This window comes from Chiroxiphia lanceolata, unplaced genomic scaffold, assembly GCF_009829145.1.
Source record: "Chiroxiphia lanceolata isolate bChiLan1 unplaced genomic scaffold, bChiLan1.pri scaffold_49_arrow_ctg1, whole genome shotgun sequence".
Lineage (NCBI taxonomy): Eukaryota > Metazoa > Chordata > Aves > Passeriformes > Pipridae > Chiroxiphia > Chiroxiphia lanceolata.
Window position 1 is genome coordinate 344,556 of NW_022476524.1, and position 24,786 is coordinate 369,341.

General features: G+C 53.5%; 1 protein-coding gene across 2 annotated transcripts; it reads left to right on the forward strand.

Moving 5' to 3' along the window:
• Positions 1–637: 637 nt before the first annotated feature.
• On the forward strand, positions 638–24,215 carry AKAP8 (A-kinase anchoring protein 8). Of its 2 annotated transcripts, none has more exons than XM_032677310.1 (13): positions 638–703; positions 6,113–6,151; positions 6,279–6,311; positions 7,832–8,102; positions 9,395–9,981; positions 12,868–13,007; positions 13,141–13,188; positions 16,517–16,614; positions 17,604–17,745; positions 21,145–21,238; positions 22,350–22,480; positions 23,171–23,266; positions 24,112–24,215. In XM_032677310.1, exons 1-11 carry the CDS (start codon positions 685–687, stop codon positions 22,412–22,414), a joined length of 1,536 nt encoding a protein of 511 aa, XP_032533201.1. In that variant the 5' UTR covers positions 638–684; the 3' UTR covers positions 22,415–22,480; positions 23,171–23,266; positions 24,112–24,215. The 2 variants fall into 2 exon arrangements, with proteins under 2 accessions (XP_032533201.1, XP_032533202.1); XM_032677311.1 differs by lacking the exon at positions 24,112–24,215 and adding an exon at positions 23,389–24,103.
• Positions 24,216–24,786: the final 571 nt, after the last annotated feature.

Below are 24,786 nucleotides of genomic sequence, written 5' to 3' on the forward strand. Positions count from 1 at the left end.
TTGGGGACATTGAGAGGGGATGGGGGACATTGTGAGGGGGTGGAGGAAGGACATTGTCACTGTGAGGAGATGGAGATGGAGGGACATTGTCACTGTGAGGGGATGGAGGGACACTGTCGCTGTGAGGGGATGGAGATGGAGGGACATTGTCACTGTGAGGGGATGAGGGACATTGTCACTGTGAGGGGATGGGGATGAGGGACATTGTCACTGTGAGGGGACGGAGGAAAGAGTTGCTATGAGGGGACAGAGACATCATGGTTGCGAGGGGCTGGTTCACAGCCATCCCTCGGGTCAGTTCGGTCCCGGTGGGGTCCCGGTTGGAGTCGCTCCCGCCCCAGCCCCGGGGGCTCCATGGCGGCGCCCGCCTCCCCCTCAGCGCCGGCCCCGGGCGAGCCCCGCGCCGCAGCCCAATCAGGAGCGAGAACGGCTCTGATTGACAGGTGGGCGCGCCGGCGGCCCCCCGGGAAGGAAGAGCCTCCACCAATCGCATCGGGGGAGGGCCGCCGGGCCGGCCAATGGGAGCGACGGGCGGACCGCGCCTCTGGGCGAGCTCCGCCAATGGGAAGCTTCGTGGGCGGGCCCTCGCCGCTGAGGGGCCCAATGGGCGGCGGGCGCGGCGCGCGTGCGCAGTTGGCGCTCGGGTGAGCGGTGCGGCGGCGCCGGGCGGAGGCGGAGGCGGCGATGGAGCCGGGATACGGCGGTAGGTGCGGGGCGGCCCCGCGGCGCCGCCGCTCCCTCGGGCGGTGGCGGCTCAGTCCCGCCGCTGCCTCAGTACTGGCTCCGTTACCGGCTGGAGAACCGGGGGGGGGGAGCGCCGAGCCGTTGCGGGAAGCGCTGCGCCCGCCTCCCGTGAGGGACCTGCGCCGCTGATTGGCTGAGAACCCCGTCGCTCAGTGACGGGGCGCCGCTGATTGGTTGGACGGGCGCTATGGGGGGGGCTGTTCCCTGAGGGGAGCGCGGGGGGGGGGCGGAAATGGCGCCGGTCCCATTTCTGAAGACGACACAAAATGGCGGCTGCGGCCCCGCCCCCGCCGCGTGCGCCTCAGTTTCCCCCTCTCCTTCCCGGTCCCGCTGGTTGCGAACCCCGAGAGCCCTGTACCCTCCTCAGGGGGGTCCCATGTCCCCCTCAGGGGGTCGCATTCCCTCCTCAGCTTGGTCCCGTGTGTCCTCCTCAGGGAGACCCGTCCCCTCCTCAGGGAGCTCCCACTCCCCTCATGGGTCCCCCTTCCCGGATCCTCCCACTCGGATCCCACTGGGATCCCCCCATCAGGTCTCCCCCTGGATTCCCCCTCCTTGGATCTCCCCCGAAATCCCCTGTGGATCTCTGAATTCCCCCCTCGCCTCAGATCCCCTTCCCTGGATCCTCCCCGGGGGCGTCTTTGCCCCCCGAGGTGTTTCCTCACCCCCGGTGTAACAGCATCCAGCAAGGAACTGTCGATGGAAGCACCAGGGAGCGCGTGGGATCCCTCTGGAATCCCATCCGGGATTGCAGCAGCACCCAAAGGCTGTTGAGGCTCTTCAGCCTCCTTCCCTGGCCCGGGGGAAGGGATTTACGAGGGGAAAATCCCGTCCCCCTCCACCAAAAGGGTGTCGACTTCCTTGGCGTCATCGGGATCTGCGGATTCCGCTGGGATTTAACGTTCCTTTAAACCAAAATCGAGGATGCAGAGGTGGGAATTGGAAGCGAGTCACCGGAAAGGGAGTTTAACAGCTGGATATGGGTCATTTAAAGCCCCCGGATGGAGTTTATTTGGATGTCAGAGGACGGCATCCCAGGTCTGATCCGGCAGCATCCCAGAGCCTGGATCCTCTTCCCGCCTGGATTCATCCCTCCCTTTGCTTGTATCCACATTCACGGGCACAAAAGATTCCACATGGATGAATTTTCCTTCCAATTACGGACACAAAGATCCCACGAGGGCAGTTTTTCCTTCCCTGCTGACGGCACTTCCCTGGGTTTTATCCCCTAATCGGGATTGCAGCGGGATTTATAACTAATCCGGCTCCTGCCTCGCCTTCCCTCATCCCTCCACGTCCTGCAGGGATCCTTCAGAATTCATGGATACAACCCATGGACAGAAATCCTTCGGAATTCATGGATACAACCCATGGACAGAAAACCTTCAGAATTCATGGATACAACCCACGGACAGAGATCCTTCAGAATTCATGGATATAACCCATGGACAGAGATCCTTCAGAATTTATGGATATAACCCATGGACAGAGATCCTTCAGAATTTATGGATATAACCCATGGACAGAGATCCTTCAGAATTTATGGATATAACCCATGGACAGAGATCCTTCAGAATTCATGGATATATCCCATGGATAGAGATCCTTCAGAATTCATGGATATAACCCGTGGACAGAGATCCTTCAGAATTTATGGATATAACCCATGGACAGAGATCCTTCAGAATTCATGGATACAACCCGTGGACAGAAAACCTTCGGAATTCATGGATACAACCCATGGACAGAGATCCTTCAGAATTCATGGATACAACCCATGGACAGAAGACCTTCGGAATTCATGGATACAACCCATGGACAGAGATCCTTCAGAATTCATGGATATATCCCATGGACAGAGATCCTTCAGAATTCATGGATACAACCCACGGACAGAGATCCTTCAGAATTTATGGATATAACCCATGGACAGAGATCCTTCAGAATTTATGGATATAACCCATGGACAGAGATCCTTCAGAATTCATGGATACAACCCGTGGACAGAAAACCTTCGGAATTCATGGATACAACCCGGGGACAGAGATCCTTCGGAATTCATGGATACAACCCATGGACAGAGATCCTTCAGAATTCATGGATATATCCCATGGACAGAGATCCTTCAGAATTCATGGATACAACCCACGGACAGAGATCCTTCAGAATTTATGGATATAACCCATGGACAGAGATCCTTCAGAATTCATGGACACAACCCGTGGACAGAGATCCTTCAGAATTCATGGACACAACCCGTGGCCAAGGTGGGAATCTGAGCTCTCTGGCATCTCCTCCATCAAGTTTTTAGATCCTTTTCCGGCGTTTTCGCTGTTCTTTGGGAATAAAAACCAGGATTAAAATCCCCTTAAATGAGTGTTAAATCAGCCTGGGGGCTCTTTGTCGAGCGAGTCTGGAGGAAAAACTTGGGAGAGTTCAGGCACCTCCGAGTTATTCCCGAGAAAGATTCCGTTGGATTCATGGAATTAACGAGCTGCTTAATGAGGGATCTTCCCTTTGCCTCCCGGGACTGGGAAAGGAGCAAACCTCCAGCACGGCTTTAGAGGGGTTTTATCGTGGATTTTTCCCGTTTTATGGTATAAAAGCGAAGGAATTCTGAGAGTTTTGGGTTATCTGGGATTTTTTAAAAGGATACGGAAGCGGGAAAAGCAGCTTTGGTGTTTTGAATTCCGCGTCTGTTGAGGTTTTGGGGCCTGTTTAACCCCCAGCCTTGCGGGCCATAAATTGATTTAATTGCAGTAATTCCTCGTTCCCGGAGGGCAAACTCTTCTCCCCGGAGAAACTCCTGCCTGGAAATCAGGAATCATCACCCAGGGCACGCTCAGCTCCCTAAAATTCGCCTCTTGCTCCTTTCCATGTGGGTTTTTTTTTTCCCCTGCTTTGCTCTTAATTCCGTGTTTTTTATCCCGAGAGGCGGCGACGAGGATTCGCTCCGAGAGTTTTCCCTCGTGGGGACGTTTATGGAATGTTTAGTTCCACAATTAGTCACGGAGCCGTTAATTGGCGGTTGTTATCCCAGATCTCTGTCCCCGGGAAGAACGGGATAATGGCTCGGGAAACACCCCGGGACGTAAAACCAAGGAGCTTTATCCTGGAGAATCCCGAGGGACGGAGAGCCAGGATTCCTTTGGGCTGGAATTTGGGACGAGCAGCTTCTCTTTTCCTGGAGGTTCCGGGCAGGGCCGGGCTGGATTTGCCTCCCGGATCGACATTCCCAAGGTTTTCTTGGAAATGGCTTAAAGCTGGAAGTGGGGGGGGAGCTGGGGTTGGTTGGAAACACGGAGCTGCTGCCGGTTTGAGGATCCTGCCTGGAAAAACCTTTCCCTGCCTTGGCATCGCTTCCCTTTCCCGCTTTTGGGGATGATCCCGAAATCCCTGATTCCAGCCAGGGCTCGGGATCAGTGGAGATCACGGATTTGAATCCGTGTGGAGGATGGAGCTGAGCCTCGGCCGGAATTCCAAGCCCTGATCCCTCCCCAGGAGGCCAAGGAACGGCTGGAAAAGCCCATCCCGGCCTCTGGGAAAGCCCATCCCGAGGGAAAGGGGAGCTGAACTGGGAACAACCTCCCCGTGGTGATGGTGGGAAGGGGAATTGTCTGGGAATGGGTGTCCTGGTGGGATCTGTGTGTCCTGGTGGGATCTGCGGATCCTGGTGGGATCTGGGTGTCCTGGTGGGATCTCCTGTGGATCCTGGTGGGATCTCTGTGTCCTGATGGGATCTGTGGATCGTGGTGGGATCTGTTGATCCTGGTGGGATCTCCTTTGTATCCTGATGGGATCTCCTGTGGATCCTGGTGGGATCTCTTGTGGATCCTGGTGGGATCTCCTGTGGATCCTGGTGGGATCTGTGTGTCCTGATGGGATCTCCTGTGTGTCCTGATGGGATCTCCTGTGGATCCTGATGGGATCTCCTGTGGATCCTGATGGGATCTCCTGTGGATCCTGGTGGGATCTGTGTGTCCTGATGGGATCTCCTGTGGATCCTGATGGGATCTCCTGTGGATCCTGATGGGATCTCCTGTGGATCCTGGTGGGATCTGTGTGTCCTGGTGGGATCTGTGGATCCTGATGGGATCTCCTGTGGATCCTGATGAGATCTCCTGTGGATCCTGGTGGGATCTGTGGATCCTGGTGGGATCTGTGGATCCTGGTGGGATCTCCTGTGGATCCTGATGGGATCTCCTGTGGATCCTGCTGGGATCTGTCTGTCCTGATGGGATCTGTGTGTCCTGGTGGGATCTGTGGATCCTGATGGGATCTCCTGTGGATCCTGATGAGATCTCCTGTGGATCCTGGTGGGATCTGTGGATCCTGGTGGGATCTCCTGTGGATCCTGATGGGATCTCCTGTGGATCCTGCTGGGATCTGTCTGTCCTGATGGGATCTGTGGATCCTGGTGGGATCTCCTTTCTATCCTGATGGGATCTCCTGTGGATCCTGGTGGGATCTGTGTACCCTGGTGGGATCTGTGGATCCTGGTGGGATCTGTGTGTCCTGGTGGGATCTGTTGATCCTGGTGGGATCTCCTTTGTATCCTGATGGGATCTGTGGATCCTGGTGGGATCATCTGTGGATCCTGGTGGGATCATCTGTGTGTCCTGATGGGATCTGTGTGTCCTGATGGGATCTTTGGATCCTGATGGGATCTCCTGTGGATCCTGGTGGGATCTGTGTGTCCTGATGGGATCTTTGGATCCTGATGGGATCTCCTGTGGATCCTGGTGGGATCTGTCTGTCCTGATGGGATCTGTGGATCCTGGTGGGATCTCCTGTGTGTCCTAATGGGATCTGTGGATCCTGATGGGATCTGTGGATCCTGATGGGATCTTGTGGATCCTGGTGGGATCTCCTGCCTGTCCTGGCCCTTCCCTGTTTCTCCCACCCCCAAAGGAGCTTCCCTCGCCGCCGGTCCTGGGGAGAGCGGATCTGTGGCTCCTCGTTAACACAAAGCTCTTAATTAGTGCCGGGAAGCTCAGGGAGCTCGAAGGCTCCTCGTTAACACAAAGCTCTTAATTAGTGCCGGGAAGCTCAGGGAGCTCGGGGTGTTTCATCCAGCTGGGATCTCCCCCCGGGATCCCCGACATTCCCGAGGGAAAAGGGAGGCTCCTGCCGCCGTATCCCAACGGGAACATCCCTTCCCCGGCGCCCGGGAGGGTTTATCCCGGCGCAACTCCGTCATTCCCTGGAATCCACGGAATCCTGCTTTCCCTCCCGGAACATCCCCTCGACCTTTCGGTCGGGGCCTTTCCCAACGTGGGATCGCAGCTGGAATTGGAGACTTTGTTGGGATTGGGGTCGGGAAGGGCAGGAACAGCCCCTCCCCCCGCTCACGGCTCCGCTCTTTTCCCAGGATACGGCACCTGGAGCGCCGGGACCACCAACACGCAGGGTGAGTTTGGGGGACCCCCCCTTGGCTTCCCCCCTTTTCCCGTTCCCTGCCCAGGCTCCAGCCCCTTTTCCCGTCGGGATTTGGGGCTTTGGCAGCTGAAATTCCCTTTTTTCTCTGTCCTGCCCAGGTTCCTACGCCACGAACGCCGCCAGCTGGCAAGGTGGGGGTGCGGAATCCCGGGATTTGGGGGGCGGGAATCCTGGGATTTGGGTGGCAGAATCCTCAGATTTCGGTGGCGGAATCCTGGGATTTGGGTGGGCAGAATCCTGGGATTTTGGGGGCAGAATCCCAGGATTTGAGGGGCAGGAATCCCGGGATTTGGGGGGCAGAATCTCGGGATTTGGGGGGCAGAATCCCGGGATTTGGGTGGGCAGAATCCTGGGATTTGGGTGTGCAGAATCCCAGGATTTGGGGGACAGGAATCCCGGGATTTGGGGGGCAGAATCCCGTGTTTATAACACTTTAATATCAATTTATTTTATGATATCAAATCCCTTTAGTCTTTATAATATTAATGTCATGTTAAATTTATTAAAATATATTAATATATAATATATATTAAAAGTGTTTATAACACTTTAATATCAGTTTAATTTATGATATAAAATATTTTCAGTCTTTATAATATTAAAAAGTGTTTATAACACTTTAATATCAATTTATTTATATATCAAATCCCTTTAGTCTTTATAATATTAATGTCATGTTAAATTTATTAAGATATATTAATATATATATATATTAAAAGTGTTTATAACACTTTAATATCAATTTATTTTATGATATCAAATACCTTTAGTCTTTATTATATTAATATTATGTTAAATTTATTAAAATATATTAATATATAATATATATTAAAAGTGTTTATAACACTTTAATATCAATATATTTTATTTTATCAAATACCTTTAGTCTTTATAATATTAAAAAGTACTTATAACACTTTAATATCAATATATTTTATATATTAAATACCTTTCGTTTATATAATATTAAAGAATTTTCATAACATTTTAACATCAATATATTGGAGATTGAATACTTTTAGTCTTTTATAATATTAAAAAGTGCTTATAACACTTTAATATCAATATATTTTTTTGTATCAAATACCTTTAGTTTTTTTAATATTAAAAAGTGTTCATAGCACTTCAATATCAATATATTGTGATATCAAATACCTTTGTTTTTTATGACATTAAAGAGATTTTATAACATTTTATTATCATTATATTAAGAGACTAAATACTTTTATTCTTTACAATATTAAAGTGTTTATAACACTTCATTATCAATAAATTATGGTACCAAATACCTTTGTTTTTTATAACCTTAAAGAGATTTTATAACATTTTATTATCACTATATTAGGAGACTAAATACTTTTATTCTTTACAATATTAAAGTGTTTATAGCACTTCAATATCAATATATTGTGATACCAAATACCTTTGTTTTTTATAACATTAAAGAGATTTTATAACATTTTATTATCATTATATTACGAGACTAAATATTTTATTCTTTACGACCTTAAAAAGTCTTTATGACCTTTGACCCCCGGGGTATTTTAGAGCGTAAACCCTGATTTAACCTTTATAATTAATGATCCCAACGATAATTATGATAATTATAATAATTTAAAGTTGGTTTTTGGGTGTGTCCCCCCCTCCCCAGGTTATGAGGGCTACGATTATTACACCCCCCAGAGCTCGGCCGCTCCCGCCGCCGCCTCCTACCCCTACGGAGCCGCTTCCGGAGCCTGGGAGCCTCCCAAGCCTTCGGAGCTGGGCCTCAACTCCGACGGAACCGGAGCCGGCGCCTACGGAGCCGACGGAGCCGGCCCGGAAAATTCCGACTCCATCATCGCCAAGATCAACCAGCGCCTGGACATGATGTCCAAGGAGGGAAGCGCCGGAGCCGCCGAGGGGATGGAGGAGCACGAGGGGTGAGCGGAGGGAGGGCGGGAGAGGGGCGGGAGAACGGGAATATGAACGGGAAGAGGGGCGGGAGAACGGGAATATTAACGGAGAGTGAGGGGAGAACGGGAGAGGGATGGAGAAATGGGAGAGGGACGGGAGAACGGGAGAGGGACGGAGAACAGGAGAGTGGACGGGAGAACGGGAGAGGGACGGGAGAACGGGAGAGGGATTGAGAATGGGAGAGGGACGGGAGAACGGAGAGGGACGGGAGAAACAGGAGAGGGACGGGAGAACGGGAGAGGGACGGGAGAACGGGAATATTAACGGGAGAGGGGCGGGAGAACGGGAGAGGGACGGTGAGAACGGAGAGGATGGGATAACGGGAGAGTGAAGGGATAATGGGAACATTCCCAGGAGAGTGATGGGAATAACGGGAGAAGGTGACGGGAGAACGGGAGAGGGATGGGATAACTGGAGAGTGATGGGATAACGGGAGAGGGATGGGATAACGGGAGAGTGATGGGATAACGGGAACATTCCCAGGAGGGTGATGGGATAACGGGAGAGGGACGGGAGAACGGGAGAGGGACGGGATAATGGGAGAGGGATGGGATAACGGGAGGGATGGGATATACGGGAGAGTGAAGGGATAACGGGAGAGTGATGGATAACGGGAACATTCCCGGGGAGTGATGGGATAACAGGAGAGGGACGGGATAACGGGAGAGGGATGGGATAAGAGGAGAGGGACGGGATACGGGAGAGGGACGGGATAATGGGAGAGGGACGGGATAACGGGAATATTCCCGGGAGAGTGAGGGGATAATGGGAATATTAACGGGAGAGTGACGGGGAGAACGGGAGGAGGGACGGGATAATGGGAACATTCCCGGGAGAGGTGACGGGATAACGGGAGAGGTGATGGGATAACAGGAGAGGGACGGGAGGAACGGGAACATTCCCAGGAGAGTGACGGGGATAACGGGAGAGTGATGGGATAACGGGAGAGTGATGAGATAACGGGAGAGTGATGGGATAACGGGAACATTCCCGGGAGAGTGCTGGGATAACAGGAGCATTCCCGGGATACTGCTGGGATAACAGGAGCATTCCCGGGATACTGCTGGGATGACAGGAGCACCAGGGGTGGGACATTCCCGGGATACTGCTGGGATAACAGGAGCATTCCTGGGATAGTGCTGGGATAACAGGAGCACCAGGGGTGGGACATTCCCGGGATACTGCTGGGATAACAGGAGCCCCGGGGCTGGGCAGCGATTCCAGTCCCTGACCTCTCTTCCCTCTCTCCCCCCGGCAGCTCCTTCCGCTTCGAGTCGTTCGACTCGTACGACTCCCGCTCGTCGCTGGGCGAGCGCGACCTTTACCGGGCCGGCTACTCCGACTACGGCGACGCCGAGCGCGGGGACTCCTTCGGCGCCGGCTCCCACTTCGACTCCCGGCGGGAGCAGCCGCCGCGGAGCCGCGGGGAACGGCTTCGGGCTCCTGCGGGGCCGGGGGCAGAACCGGGCCCAGAGCCGCGGCCGCCTGGGCGCCTTCGGCCGCCCGAGGGATTCCCGCCCTCCTCCAGTCCGAGCGCCTGTAGGCCCGTTGGAAACGAGCTCAACTACCTGGGGAAGCCGCGCGCGGGATGGCGGCGCCGGCGCCAACCGGCGGCATCCCCTTCTCCAAGCCCTGGTGCCCGAGTACGGCGACTACGGCGATACGGCGACTACGGCGGCGACTACGGGACTACGGGGGACTACGGGGATTACGGGGACTACGGGGACTACGGAGGACTACGGAGATGGCATGGGGATGGGGCGCTACGGCAACGCGCCTACGGGATGGGCCGGCAGCGCAACAGGGACAGGATGGGACGGCCCCCTGGCACGGGAACACCCTCGCGTGAGTCCGGGAACGGGGGATGGGGGGTTGGTGTGGCCCGGGGGGTTGGGGGTGGGGGGGGGAATTCCTGGGAGAAGGAGGCGTTGGAGGTGGACTTCCTTGGAGAAGTGGAGTTGGTTTGTGGGGGTGGAATTCCTGGGAGAAGGAGGAGTTGGAGGTGGAATTCCTTGGAGAAGGTGGAGTTGGTTTGTGGGGGGTGGAATTCCTGGGAGAAGGAGGAGTTGCAGGTGGAATTCCTGGGAGAAGGAGGAGTTGGGTCATGGGGGGTTGGGGGTGGAATTCCTGGGAGAAGGGGGAGTTGGTTTTGGGGGGGGTTGGGGGTGGAATTCCTGGGAGAAGGAGGAGTTGCAGGTGGAATTGCTTGGAGAAGGAGGAGTTGGTTTGTGGGGGGGGGTTGGGGGTGGAATTCCTTGGAGAAGGAGAAGTTGGTTTGTTGGGGGTGGAATTCCTTGGAGAAGGAGGAGCTGGGTCATGGGGGTTCCAGCCGTGTCCCGGGAGGTTGGGGGTGGAATTCCTTGGAGAAGGAAGAGTTGGTTCATGGGGGGTTGGGGGTGGAATTCCTGGGAGAAAGGGGGAGTTGGTTTGGGGGGGGTTGGGGGTGGAATTCCTCGGAGAAGGAGGAGTTGCAGGTGGAATTCCTTGGAGAAGGAGGAGTTGGTTTGTTGGGGGTTGGGGGGGAATTCCTTGGAGAAGGAGGAGTGGTTCATGGGGGTCTGGTTTGTGTCCCGGGGGGTTGGGGGTGGAATTCCTTGGAGAAGGAGGAGTTGGTTTGTGGGGGGTGGAAGTGGAATTCCTGGGAGAAGGTGGAGTTGGTTTGTGGGGGGTTGGAGGTGGAATTCCTGGAGAAGGAAGAGTTGGTTCATGGGGGGTTGGAGGTGGAATTCCTTGGAGAAGGAGGAGTTGGTTCATGGAGTTCTGGCCATGTCCTGGGGGGGGGTTGGAGGCGGAATTCCTTGGAGGAGTTGCTTCCTGGGGATTCTGGTTGTGTCCTGGGGGTTTGGGGGTGGAATCCTTGGAGAAGGAGGAGTTGTTTGTGGGGGGTTGGAAGTGGAATTCCTGGGAGAAGGAGGAGTTTGTTCGTGGGGGGTTGGGGGTGGAATTCCTTGGAGAGGAGGAGTTGGTCCTGGGGGGTTGGAGGTGGAATTCCTTGGAGAAGGAGGAGTTGGTTTGTGGAGGGTTGGAGGTGGAATTCCTTGGAGAAGGAGGAGTTGGTTCCTGGGGGGTTGGAGGTGGAATTCCTTGGAGAAGGAGGAGTTGGTTCCTGGGGGGTTGGAGGTGAATTCCTTGGAGAAGGAGAAGTTGGTTTGTGGGAGGTTGGGGGGTGGAATTCCTTGGAGAAGGAGAAGTTGGTTCATGGGGGTTCTGCCTTGGAATGATTCGGGTCTTCCTGGGGCCAGCGGGACATCCTGGAGTTGGTTCATACCCATGGAACAGCCCCTGAGGGCCCATCCCATCCCAAATTCCCAAATCTGCTCTCCAGGGTCACAGAACAGCCTGGAAGTGCTCAATCCATCCCAAATCTGCTCACCCCATCCCAAATCTGCTCACCTCATCCCAAATCCGCTGATCCCATCCCAAATCCACTCACCCCATCCCAAATCTTGCTCACCTCATCCCAAATCTGCTCTCCTGGGGCACAAACAGCCTGGGAGTGCTCAATCCATCCCAAATCTGCTCACCCCATCCCAAATCCGCTCTCCAGGAACATAAAACAGTCTGGGAGTGCTCATCCCATCCCAAATTCTGCTCACCCCATCCCAATGTGCTCATTCCTATCCCAAATCCACTCACCTCATCCCAAATCTGCTCACCTCATCCCAAATCTGCTCTCCTGGGGCACAAAACAGCCTGGGAGTGCTCAATCCATCCCAAATCTGCTCATCTCATCCCAAATCCACTCTCCAGGAACATAAAACAGTCTGGGAGTGCTCATCCCATCCCAAATCTGCTCACCCCATCCCAAATCTGCTCATCCTATCCCAAATCCACTCACCCCATCCCAAATCTGCTCACTCATCCCAAATCTGCTCTCCTGGGGCACAAAACAGCCTGGGAGTGCTCAATCCATCCCAAATCTGCTCACCCCATCCCAAATCTGCTCTCCAGGAACATAAAACAGTCTGGGAGTGCTCATCCCATCCCAAATCTGCTCACCCCATCCCAAATGTGCTCATCCTATCCCAAATCCACTCAACCCATCCCAAATCTGCTCACCTCATCCCAAATCTGCTCTCCTGGGGCACAAAACAGCCTGGGAGTGCTCAATCCATCCCAAATCTGCTCACCCCATCCCAAATCCGCTCTCCAGGAACATAAACAGTCTGGGAGTGCTCATCCCATCCCAAATCTGCTCACCCCATCCCAAATGTGCTCATCCTATCCCAAATCCACTCACCTCATCCCAAATCTGCTCACCTCATCCAAATCTGCTCTCCTGGGGCACAAAACAGCCTGGGAGTGCTCAATCCATCCCAAATCTGCTCACCCCATCCCAAATCCGCTCTCCAGGAACATAAAACAGTCTGGGAGTGCTCAATCCATCCCAAATCTGCTCATCCCATCCCAAATCTGCTCATCTCATCCCAAATCCACTCTCCAGGGACACATAAAACAACTCCACCCCATCCCGAATCCGCTCTCCAGGGACGTGAAATAGATTGGGAGTGCTCAATCCATCCCAAATCCGCTCATCCCATCCCAAACCCGCTCTCCAGGGACACAACACCATCCACGGAATCCTTTCCCAAAGCCCCCACCAACCCTGCAGGATCCCGGAATTCCCACTTCCCCCGGGAAGCGTCGAGGCCGGGTGGGAACTCTTTGACTTTCCCGCTCCTTTAGCGCCTGGAATTTGACTGATCCAAGGATTTCTCCCCCCCCCTTTAGCCCAAGAGAAGAGGCTTCCGGAGCCGCTCCGGAGGCCGCTCCGACGGGGGAAGGGGGTCGGAAGCGGAAGCAATCCCAGAGCGGGACGATCCCGAGGCCAAACAGCCCGGACCGACAGCGAGGGCGACGACTCCGACACGGTACGGCCCCGGAATCGTCCCCAAGCCACCCTTTTCCCGGGATTTCAGGGGGGTTTTCCCGCCTCTCCCAGGGTTTTATCCCATTCCGGAGCTGCTTCTCCACACACTGAGTTGTTTCCCCTTTTTCCCGCAGCGGATGAGGGAGAAGGGGAGGAAAAATCCGGGGATGAAGGCGACAAAGGTGTAAGTGACTCCAGCCTCCAGCTCCAGGGGAAATGTGGGAATGTTGGAGCTGCTCCGGGGGGGGAGTTGGGAGATGGAAAATCCCCCAGAAATAGCGTTGGGAGCCCTTGAAGGATTTGCTCCTCGGAATTCCACGGGGATCACGGGTGGATTCACTGCACTGAGGGGTCTGGGAAGCTCTGGGAGTGGGAAAGTTGGGATCCTGGAGTGGGGAAAGTTGGGATTTTGTGCCTGGATGAGGCTCCTTAGGGCTGAATCTCAATTTAGGGAGGGGTTTCCAGGTGGGATTTGGATCCTGGGAGGCAGTTTTGGGATCCAGGAGTGGGAAAGTTGGGATGCTGCAGTGGGAAAGTTGGGATCCTGAAATGGGAAAGTTGGGATTCTGTGCCTGGATGAGGCTCCTTAGGGTTGAATCCCAATTTAGGGAGGGGTTTCCGGGTGGGATTTGGATCCTGGGGGCAGTTTTGGGGATCCTGGAGTGGGAAAGTTGGGATCCTAGAGTGGGAAAATTGGGATCTTTTGCCTGGATGTGTCTCCTGGGGAGGCTCCTTGGGGCTGAATCCCAATTTAGGGAGGGATTTCCAGGCGGGATTTGGATCCTGGGGCAGTTTTGGGCTCCTGGAGTGGGAAAGTTGGGATCTGGAATGGGAAAGTTGGGATTCTGTGCCTGGATGAGGCTCCTTAGGGCTGAATCCCAATTTAGGGAGAGGATTCCAGGTGGGATTTGGATCCTGGGGGGGCAGTTTGGGATCCTGGAGTGGGAAAGTTGGGATCCTGCAGTGGGAAAGTTGGGATCCTGAAATGGAAAGTTGGGATTCTGCTCCTGGATGTGGCTCCTGGGGAGGCTCCTTAGGGCTGAATCCCAATTTAGGGAGAGGATCCAGGTGGGATTTGGATCCTGGGGGCAGTTTTGGGCTCCTGGAGTGGGAAAGTTGGGATCCTGCAGTGGGAAAGTTGGGATCCTGAAATGGGAAAGTTGGGATTCTGTGCCTGGATGAGGCTCCTTAGGGTTGAATCCCAATTTAGGGAGGGGTTTCCGGGTGGGATTGGATCCTGGGGGGCAGTTTTGGGATCCTGGAGTGGGAAAGTTGGGATCCTACCCCTGGATGAGGCTCCTTAGGGCTGAATCCCAATTTAGGGAGGGATTTCCAGGCAGGATTTGGATCCTGGGGGGCAGTTTTGGGCTCTGGAAAGCTCTTGGAGTGGGAAATTTGGGATCCTGGAGTGGGAAAGTTGGGATTCTGCTCCTGGATGTGGCGGCCTGGGGAGGCTCCTTGGGGCTGAATCCCAATTTAGGGAGGGGTTTCCGGGTGGGATTTGGATCCTGGGGGGCAGTTTTGGGCTCTGGAAAGCTCTTGGAGTGGGAAAGTTGGGATCCTGGAGTGGGAAAGTTGGGATCCTGCCCCTGGATGTGGCTCCTGGGGAGGCTCCTTGGGGCTGAATCCCAATTTAGGGAGGGGTTTCCAGGTGGGATTGGATCCTGGGGGGCAGTTTTGGGCTCTGCAGATCCAGGAAAATGAGGGGCTGGGGGAGATTTAGGTTGGATTTCGGGGGAAAATTCCTTCCTGGAAAGGGTTGGAAGGGGCTGCCCCGGGCAGGGCTGGAATCCCATCCCTGGAAGTCCCAAAAAACACCTGGATGTGCCCATTGGGGGAGGGGACACAGCTCAGGGGTGACCTTGGAAGTGCCGGGTTGGGCTGGATGATCCCAAAGCTCTTTTCCAACCTTCATTCCATGACACGGATCCCTAATCCACGGAATCCGAGTGTTTTTATCCCCATCCCTGAAAACGAGGGGCGTCGAATCCCGGAAGGACCCGAGGGAATTCCCGGAAGGAATAACCCCAGGATCTCTTTGTGCTTCTCTTTCCAGGAGAACCGGAACGGGGGGGGATTGGGAGGAGCCGGGGGGGGGGGTCTCCCCCCATTCCCGGGGTCCTCCTGGAATGATCACCGCTCCGTCTCCGTCCGCTTCCCGCCGGGACACACCACAAGCTCCACTTGGGATCCCATCAGCGATCCAGGTTGCTGCCCATCCCGGCACGTGGAATTGCCCCCCCCCCGGAGAAGCGGGAAGTGCCCAAACCACGTGGATGCTTCCCTGATTCCCGCGGCGTTCCTTGATTTCCCTGCTTGGAGAACGCGGCCAGGCGGAGGAGGAATGTCCTGATCCCAAGGGATTTTCCATGGGGGCTTCGCCCCTCCCCCCCCCCCCGGGATCCCCCTGCTTTGGTTGATTCCTTTAATTAGGTGGGAATTCAGGTGTATCAAACAATCCCAGGAGTTAATCCAGGGAAAGGCAGTTTTTTCCTGGGAACAAGGGGGGGGAATTATCCAATAATTATCCAATAATTATCCAATAATTATCCAATTATCCACTTCCCAACTCGGAGTTTTCCGCCCCAAAACGGGGCAGAGTTTCGCTCTTTTCCTTCCTTTTTTACTTTCCTGATCATTCTCAAGGAATTATTAGAGGTTATCCAGGAATTCCCGAGGAATTCTCGGGAGGGTGACGTGAGGATCAGATCCCAAACCGTCCCCAGGGAAGCGGAACCGCCGGAGCTCCGGGATCTCCCGGGATTTGGGGCTTCACTTTGGGAGCGGCTTTTTTGGCCTCGGGGAAAAAAAGGGCGGAACAGGGAAAAAAAAATAGGAATTTTGGGGCAGAAAGCAGGAAATTCCCTCCAGGAGAGGAGATAGAGGGGTCTGGAAAAGTCAGGGCTCTTCCCGTTCTCCCTCTCCTGGTTTGGGAGTCAATAACTCCTGGAAAACTCGGGAAGAGGTCGGAACTTGGGAGAGATTCCGGAGCTTGAGGGAAGTCGGGAGAGCAAAGAGATTCCCCCAAATCAAGGGTTTTGGGCCCCAAAATCCCGGGAATAATTGCAGAACAGCAGGAAATTCCCTCCAGGAGAGGAGATGGAGGGGTCTGGAAAAGTCAGGGCTCTTCCCGTTCTCCCTCTCCTGGTTTGGGAGTCGGAAAACTTGGGAAGAGGTTGGAACTGGGAGAGATTCTGGAGCTTGATGGAAGTCGGGAGAGCAAAGAGATTCCCCCAAATCCAGGGGTTTGGGCCCCAAAATCCGGGAATAATTGGCAGAAAACAGGAATTCCCTCCAGGAGAGGAGATAGAGGGGTCTGGAAAAGTCAGGGCTCTTCCCGTTCTCCCTCTCCCGGTTTGGGAGTCAATAACTCCTGGAAAACTCGGGAAGAGGTCAGAACTTGGGAGAGATTCCGGAGCTTGAGGGAAGTCGGGAGAGCAAAGAGATTCCCCCGAATCCAAGGGGTTTGGGCCCCAAAATCCTGGGAATAACTGGGATTGATTCCCGCAGCATCCGGGACGGCGGCGAGGACGACGACGAGGAGGTGAAGAAGAAGAGGGAGAAAGCAAGCGGAGAAGGGATCGGATGCGGGATCGGGCCATGGACAGGTGAGCACAGGGATCAGCCAGGAGCGGGAATTCCTGGGAATAACAGGGATTCCCCCTGCGCCAAGGAGTGGGAGAAATCCGCCGGGCTGTGGCGTTTGGGGGCCGGTCGTTCGGGATTTCGGGAGGGGCTTTCCCCGGTTTTTGGGTGGTTGGGATGAGGAGGTGCCAAGGGGGGGTGAGAGGTGGACGGGAAGGGATGTTAATGATCCAAGGAGGGAATTAAACATGGAAGAACCGGCGTTCCTGTGGATTGGAATGGCTGGTAATGATCAGGAGGGGAATTAAAGGTGGAATAACCGGCATTCCTGGATCTTGAGGCATTCCCGGATCACGGGGCATTCCTGGATCCTGGGGCATTCCTGAATCCCAGGGCATTCCCATATCCCAGGGTATTCCTGGATCCCAGGGTATTCCTGGATCCCAGGGCATCCCATATCCCAGGGTATTCCTGGATCCCCAGGGTATTCCTGGATCCCAGGGCATTCCCATATCCCAGAGTATTCCTGGATCCCAGAGCATTCCTGGATCCTGGGGCTTCCCATATCCCAGGGTATTCCATATCCCAGGGTATTCCTGGATCCCAGGATATTCCTGGATCCCAGGGCATTCCTGGATCCTGGGGCATTCCTGGATCCCAGGGCATTCCTGGATCCTGGGACCATTCCCGTGTCCTGGGGCATTCCTGGATCCCAGGGCATTCCTGGATCCCGGAGCATTCCTGGATCCTGGGGCATTCCAGTTTGTTCCTCATTCCCAGTTATTCCAGGATCCAGTTTCCTCATTCCCACTGTTATTCCAGGATCCAGTTTGTTCCTCATTCCCAGTTATTCCAGGATCCAGTTCCCCTGTTCCTCATTCCCTCTGTAATTCCAGGATCCTGTTCCCCTGTTCCTCATTCCCAGTGTCATTCCAGGATCCAGTTTGTTCCTCATTCCCAGTGTCATTCCAGGATCCAGTTCCCCTGTCCCTCATTCCCAGTGTCATTCCAGGATCCAGTTCGCCTGTTCCGTCTGCAAATTCCGGAGTTTTGAGGACGAGGAGATCCAGAGGCACCTCCAGAGCAAATTCCACAAGGAGACCCTTCGCTACATCGGCACCAAACTGCCCGACAAGACCGTGGAGTTCCTGCAGGTGGGAATTCCGGCCTTCACTTGGGAATTCCAGACTTAATTGGGGAATTCCAGCCTTCACTTGGGAATTCCGGCCTTCACTTGGGAATTCCAGCCTTAATTTGGGGAATTCCAGCCTTAATTGGGAATTCCAGCCTTAATTTGGGGAATTCCAGCTTCATTTGGGAATCCCATCCTTTATTTGGGATTTCCAGCCTTTATTTGGGAATTCCGGTCTTCAGTTGGGGAATTCCAGCCCTCAGTTGGGAATTCTGGCCTTAATTTGGGAATTCCAGCCTTCATTTGGGATTTCCAGCATTCATTTGGGAATCCCATCCTTTATTTCGTTATTCCGGCCTTAATTTGGGAATTCCAGCCTTAATTTGGGAATTCCAGCCTTCATTTGGGAATCCCAGCTTTAATTTGGGATTTCCAGCCTTCATTTGAGAATTCCAGCCTTAATTTGGGAATTCCAGCCTTAATTTAGGAATCCCATCCCTTTATTTGGGATTTCCAGCCTTCATTTGGGAATTCTGGCCTTAATTTGGGGAATTCCGGCCTTCATTTGGGATTTCCAGCCTTCATTTGGGGAATTCCAGCCTTCATTGGGAAATTCCGGCATTAATTTGGGGAATTCCAGCCTTCATTGGGATTTCCAGCATTCATTTGGGAAATCCCATCCTTTATTTCGTTATTCCGGCCCTTAATTGGGAATTCCAGCCTTAATTTGGGATTTCCAGCCTTAATTTGGGAATTCCAGCCTTCATTTGGGATTTCCAGCCTTATTTGGGAATTCTGGTCTTAATTTGGGGAATTCCAGCCATAATTTGGGAATTCCAGCCTTAATTTGAGAATCCCATCCTTTATTTTGGGATTTCCAGCCTTAATTTGGGAAATCCCATCCTTTATTTGGGATTTCCAGCTTTATTTGGGATTTCCAGCCTTAAGTTGGGAATCCCATCCTTTATTTGGGATTTCCAGCCTTCATTTGGGAATTCTGCCTTAATTTGGGAATTCCGGCCTTAATTTGGGAATTCCAGACTTAATTGGGGAATTCCAGCCTTAATTTGGGAATTCCAGCCTTCATTTGGGATTTCCAGTTTTAATTTGGGGAATTCCAGCCTTCATTTGGGGAATTCCAGACTTAATTGGGAATTCCAGCCTTCATTGGGATTTCCAGCCTTCATTTGGGATTTCCAGCTTTAATTGGGGATTTCCAGCCTTCATTTGGGAATTCCGGCCTTCATTTGGGAATTCTGGTCTTAATTGGGAATTCCAGCCTTCATTTGGGAATCCCATCCTTTATTTGGGATTTCCAGCCTTTATTTGGGAATTCTGGTCTTCAGTTGGGAATTCCAGCCCTCAGTTGGGAATTCTGCCTTAATTTGGGAATTCCAGCCTTCATTTGGGATTTCCAGCATTCATTTGGGAATCCCTCCTTTATTTCGTTATTCCGGCCTTAATTTGGGAATTCCAGCCTAATTTGGGGAATTCCAGCCTTCATTTGGGAATCCCAGCTTTAATTTGGGAATTCCAGCCTTCATTTGAGAATTCCAGCCTTAATTTGGGAATTCCAGCCTTAATTTAGGAATCCCATCCTTTATTTGGGATTTCCAGCCTTCATTTGGGAATCCCAGCCTTAATTTGGGAATTCTGGCCTTAATTTGGGAATTCCAGCCTTCATTTGGGAATTCTGGCCTTAATTGGGAATTCCAGCCTTCATTTGGGATTTCCAGTTTTAATTTGGGGAATTCCAGCCTTCATTTGGGGAATCCCATCCTTATTTGGATTTCCAGTCTTTATTTGGGATTTCCAGTTTTAATTTGGGAATTCCAGCCTTCATTTGGGGAATTCCAGACTTAATTTGGGAATTCCAGCCTTCATTTGGGATTTCCAGCCTTCATTTTGGGATTTCCAGCTTAATTTGGATTTCCAGCCTTCATTTGGGAATTCCGGCCTTCATTGGGAATTCTGGTCTTAATTTGGGGAATTCCAGCCTTCATTTGGGAATCCCATCCTTTATTGGGATTCCAGCCTTTATTTGGGAATTCCGGTCTTCAGTTGGGGAATTCCAGCCTTCAGTTGGGAATTCTGGCCTTAATTTGGGAATTCCAGCCTTCATTTGGGATTTCCAGCATTCATTTGGGAATCCATCCTTTATTTCGTTATTCCGGCCTTCATTTGGGAATTCCAGCCTTAATTGGGAATTCCAGCCTTCATTTGGGAATCCCCAGCTTTAATTTGGGATTTCCAGCCTTCATTTGAGAATTCCAGCCTTAATTTGGGAATTCCAGCCTTAATTTAGGAATCCCATCCTTTATTTGGGATTTCCAGCCTTCATTGGGAATCCCAGCCGTAATTTGGGAATTTTGGCCTTTATTTGGGAATTCCAGCCTTCATTGGGAATTCTGGCCTTAATTTGGGAATTCCAGCCTTCATTTGGGATTTCCAGTTTTAATTTGGGGAATTTCCAGCCTTCATTTGGGGAATCCCATCCTTTATTTGGGATTTCAGTCTTTATTTGGGATTTCCAGCCTTTATTTGGGATTTCCAGCCTTCATTTGGGAATTCTGGCCTTAATTTGGGAATTCCGGCCTTAATTTGGGAATTCCAGACTTAATTGGGGAATTCCAGCCTTAATTGGGAATCCCATCCTTTATTTGGGATTTCCAGCCTTCATTTGGAAGGCTTAACTCACCGGATTTTCCGGACTTAACATGTGGGATTTCAAGGCTTAACATTGTGACATTTTTAGGATTGATTTGGGATTTTTCCAGGCTGGATTTGGAATTTTCCAGTTGCAGGATTTTTTCAGGTTGGAGTTCGGATTTCTGGGGATTAAGATTTGGGGGCATTCCCCAGGATTTGGGGGCATTCCCCAAGGATTTAGAGACCATTCCTCAAGGATTTGGGGGCATTCCTCAAGGATTTAGGGGCATTCCCTAAGAATTTGCGGGCATTCCCAAGGATTTGGGGGCATTCCCCAAGGATTTAGGGGCATTCCCCAAGGATTTAGGGGCATTCCTCAAGGATTTGAGGACATTCCCTAAGAATTTGAGGACATTCCCTAAGAATTTAGGGGCATTCCCCAAGGATTTAAGGGCATTCCCAAGGATTTAGTGCATTCCCAAGGATCTGGCGGCATTCCCCAAGGATTTAGAGACATCCTCAAGGATTTAAGGGCATTCCTGAAGGATTTGGGGGCATTCCTTAAGGATTTAGGGACATTCCGCATGGATTTAGGGATCTCCCCCCAGGACTCCGACGGTGCCAGGGGCGCAGGCTCCCGTTTATTCCAACTGGGATCATCCCACCTCTTGCTCGGTGGCGATAACGGGGGACACAGGGAGGGAAAAGCACATTCCCGGAGCCGGGAATTCCCGCCCAGCCCTTCCCTGTGGATTTTCCCTGTTCCCTGCAGGAATACATCGTCAACAGGAACAAGAAGATCGAGAAGCGGCGGCAGGAGCTGACGGACAAGGAGGGATCCAAACAGAAGCCGGATCCGTTCAAGGGTGAGTGGGAATCCCCTCTGGAATCTGGGAATGAGCGGGAGAAACCCTTCGGGGGTGAGGGGGAATCCCTCTGGAATTCCCGGGAATTTTCAGGCTGGATTTGGGCTTTTTCGGGCTTAATGTTTTGGATTTCCAGGCCTAATGTTTGGGATTTTTCAGGCTGGATTTGGGATTTTCCAGGCTTAATATTTGGGATTTTTCCAGGTTACATGTCTTGGATTTCCAGGCCTAATGTTCGGGATTTTTCAGGCTGGATTGGGATTTTCCAGGTGTAATGGTTGGGATTTTCCAGGCGAACGTTGGGATGTTTCAGGCTTCATTTGGGATTTTTCAGGCTATTATTCCAGAGTGGGATAAATTGCTCCTCGTCCGGAGCGACGCGTGGGTGGATTTGGGTGGATTTGGGTGGAATTGGATGGATTTGGATAAATTTGGTCTCCAGGAGGGAACGTGCTGGATTTGGGATGGATTTGGGTGGATTTGGGATGGATTGGATGGATTTGGATGGATTTGGGATGGATTTGGATGGATTTGGATGGATTGGGATGGATTTGGGATGGATTTGGATGGATTTGGATGGATTTGGTCTCCAGGAGGGAATGTGGGGGTTTGGATGGATTTGGGTGGATTTGGCCTCCAGGAGGGAATGTCCTGGATTTCGGTGGATTTGGGTGATTTGAATGGATTGGTCTCCAGGAGGGAATGTGCTGGATTTGGATGGATTTGGATGGATTTGGATGGATTTGGGATGGATTTGGGATGGATTTGGTCTCCAGGAGGGAATGTCCTGGATTTGGGATGGATTTGGATGGATTTGGGATGGATTTGGGATGGATTTGGGATGGATTTGGATGGATTTGGGTGGATTTGGGATGGATTTGGATGGATTTGGGATGGATTTGGATAGATTTGGTCTCCAGGAGGGAATGTGGTGGATTTGGGTGGATTTGGGTGGATTTGAATGGATTTTGGGTGGATTTGGATAGATTTGATCTCCAGGAGGGAACGTGGGCCCCGGATCGGGAGCGGGCGGAGGGGGTGGGTTGCGAAGTGCCCGGTTGGAGCCGACAGAGCCAAACCTGTGGATTTTCCCGGGATTTCCCGGGAGCAGGGATCGGCAGGAGCATTTCTTCAAGAGGATCGAGGCAGCTCATTGCATGGCCTGTGACATGTTGATCCCGGCCCAGAACCCACCTTCTCCAGAGGCACCTGCGATCCGCGACCACAACCGGAAACCGCAGGGTGAGCCCCGGGAATTCCGGCGAGGGCGGGAATTCCGGGAGGGCGGAATTCCGGAGGGCGGGAATTCCGGGGCTCGGGGACGGCTCCGGAATCCCGCTGGGAACCATCTGCCGAGCCAGGGCCGTGGGATGGGCTGGGCAGGGCTCTGGAGGTGGAAAAATGGGGAGAGGGGCGGGAAAAGGGGCGGGAAAAGGGAAATCGGAGCCTTTTTGGGGGGATGAAAGGAGATCCCTTCTCCCGACGTTCCCCAGGGGGAGGGGCTGCCTCATTAAATATGCAAAAATGCAAATGAGGGGTGGCTCGGAGGGCGTTTGGGGAGCTGATAAACGGGAATGGAGCTGATGGATGGACTGGGCTGGGAAAGGGATTGGGATGGCGGGGATGCGGGAATGTCGTTCGGCTCCTCCGGAGCAGCTCCGTCTCCGACCCGTTATCCAGACCCAATCCCGGATATCTGGGGGATGTTCAGCCCATCCACAGCTTCCCCAGGGTTTGACTTAGTGGAAGCGAGGCAGGTGCTCCATCCATCCATCCATCCATCCCTCCATCCATCCATCCCCGTTTTGTGGGATGGGGGAGGGCGGCTTTCCCAAGCCCTGGGGGAGGAGGAGGAGGAGGAGGGAACCCTAGACCCCCCCATCCCGTGGAATTCTCCCCCTCCGGCTGACTCCGTGGCCGTCCGTGCTGCAGATGGCTGCGGAGCAGTTCAAGAAGACCAGTTTACACGTGGCCAAGAGTGTCCTGAACAACAAACACATCGTCAAGATGCTGGAAAAATACCTCAAGGTGGAGCCGGGGAAAACGGCGGCACCGAGCGCCCGGAGCGGCCTCGTCCCGGAGCGGCGGCACCCGGCGGCCGCCACTCGCTGCTCCTTATCCTTAAATCCTGGAGCTCTTTTCCTCTGCAGGCGGCTTGACCCCTCCTGGTGGATTTTGGGGATTTGGTTTTTTTTCCCCGTGGTTTCTCCCCCCCCCCCCCCCTCGCAGCCGGTGCCCCTTGCCGGCGTTCCGGGCGCCTGCGCCGGGATCGCAGCCCGGAAACGGGAATTAAAGCGACCAAACCGCCAAAGCTGGAGCTTCCCAAAGTCCCCCCCCCCGCCCCCGAGCGAGGTCTTGGGGGGGGACACCACAGCCCCCTCGTCCAGGGAGGGCAGGAAGATTCCTGCCGGGATTGGGTCCGACCTGGACGGCTACCGACCCACCTGGAGGGGATTCTCCCCCATATCCAGAGCGGGGGCAGCTCCAGGAGTGAGGAACCCCCCCCACGGGATCGGGGAGTGCATCCCAATTCCGTGACAAACCCTCCCATTGGCCCCCCTTTCCCGTCTTTTTCCCTCCTCCTCTTCCCTCGGGAAGCGGCGGGCACAGCCCGGCCGACCCTCCGGAGCCGAGACGGAGCGCTGCGGATGGGGTCGGGATTGGGATCGGGGCGGGGTCGGGATTGGGATCGCTCGAGGCCTCGCCGGCGCGGGAGGGCAGGACGGAGCCGGGAAGGGCCCGTGGGGTCTCGGAGCGCGGGGGGATCGCGCTCGAGCGGGGACGGAGCCGAATCCCGGTGGGTGTAACGGGCGTCGGAGAGCGGGAAAACTCGCCTCCTCCTCCTCCTCCTCCTCCTCCTCCTCCTCCTCCAGGCGAAGAGGAAAAGAAGCGCCTTTGGCTCCTTGTTGTTCCCCGGGAATGCCGGTAACAGCCCGGATTCAGGAGGAGGCCCCGTGTCTGCAGGCAGGGGCAGCAGGTGCCCGCGTGTCCCCCCCCATTCCGGGGGAGCGGCCGATCCCCTTCCCGGGCACGGCTCGGCTTCGGCCCCATCCCGGCCCGGAGCCGGGTCCCAAAAGTAGGGAAAAAACTGCGACTCCAACCCTCGGGGGCCAGGGAAAAGGGATGTTGAGCGCGGAGTTGGCCAGGTAGGATGGCCCTGCCTGGTATCCTGGCATAGGATGGCAATATTCACGTATCCGGGCAAGGCTGGCAATATTCCCATTATCCTGGCATAGGATGGCCATGTTCCATTATCCTGGCATAGGATGACCCTGTCCCGTTATCCGGGCATAGGATGGCCATGTTCCCATTATCCTGGCATAGGATGGCAATATTCCCATTATCCTGGCATAGGATGGCCATGTTCCTGTTATCCTGGCGTAGGATGGCCATGTTCCCATTATCCTGGCATAGGATGGCCATGTTCCCGTTAATCCTGGCATAGGATGGCCATGTTCCTGTTATCCTGGCATAGGATGGCCATGTTCCTGTTATCCCTGGCATAGGATGGCCATGTTCCCTTATCCTGGCATAGGATGGTCATGTTC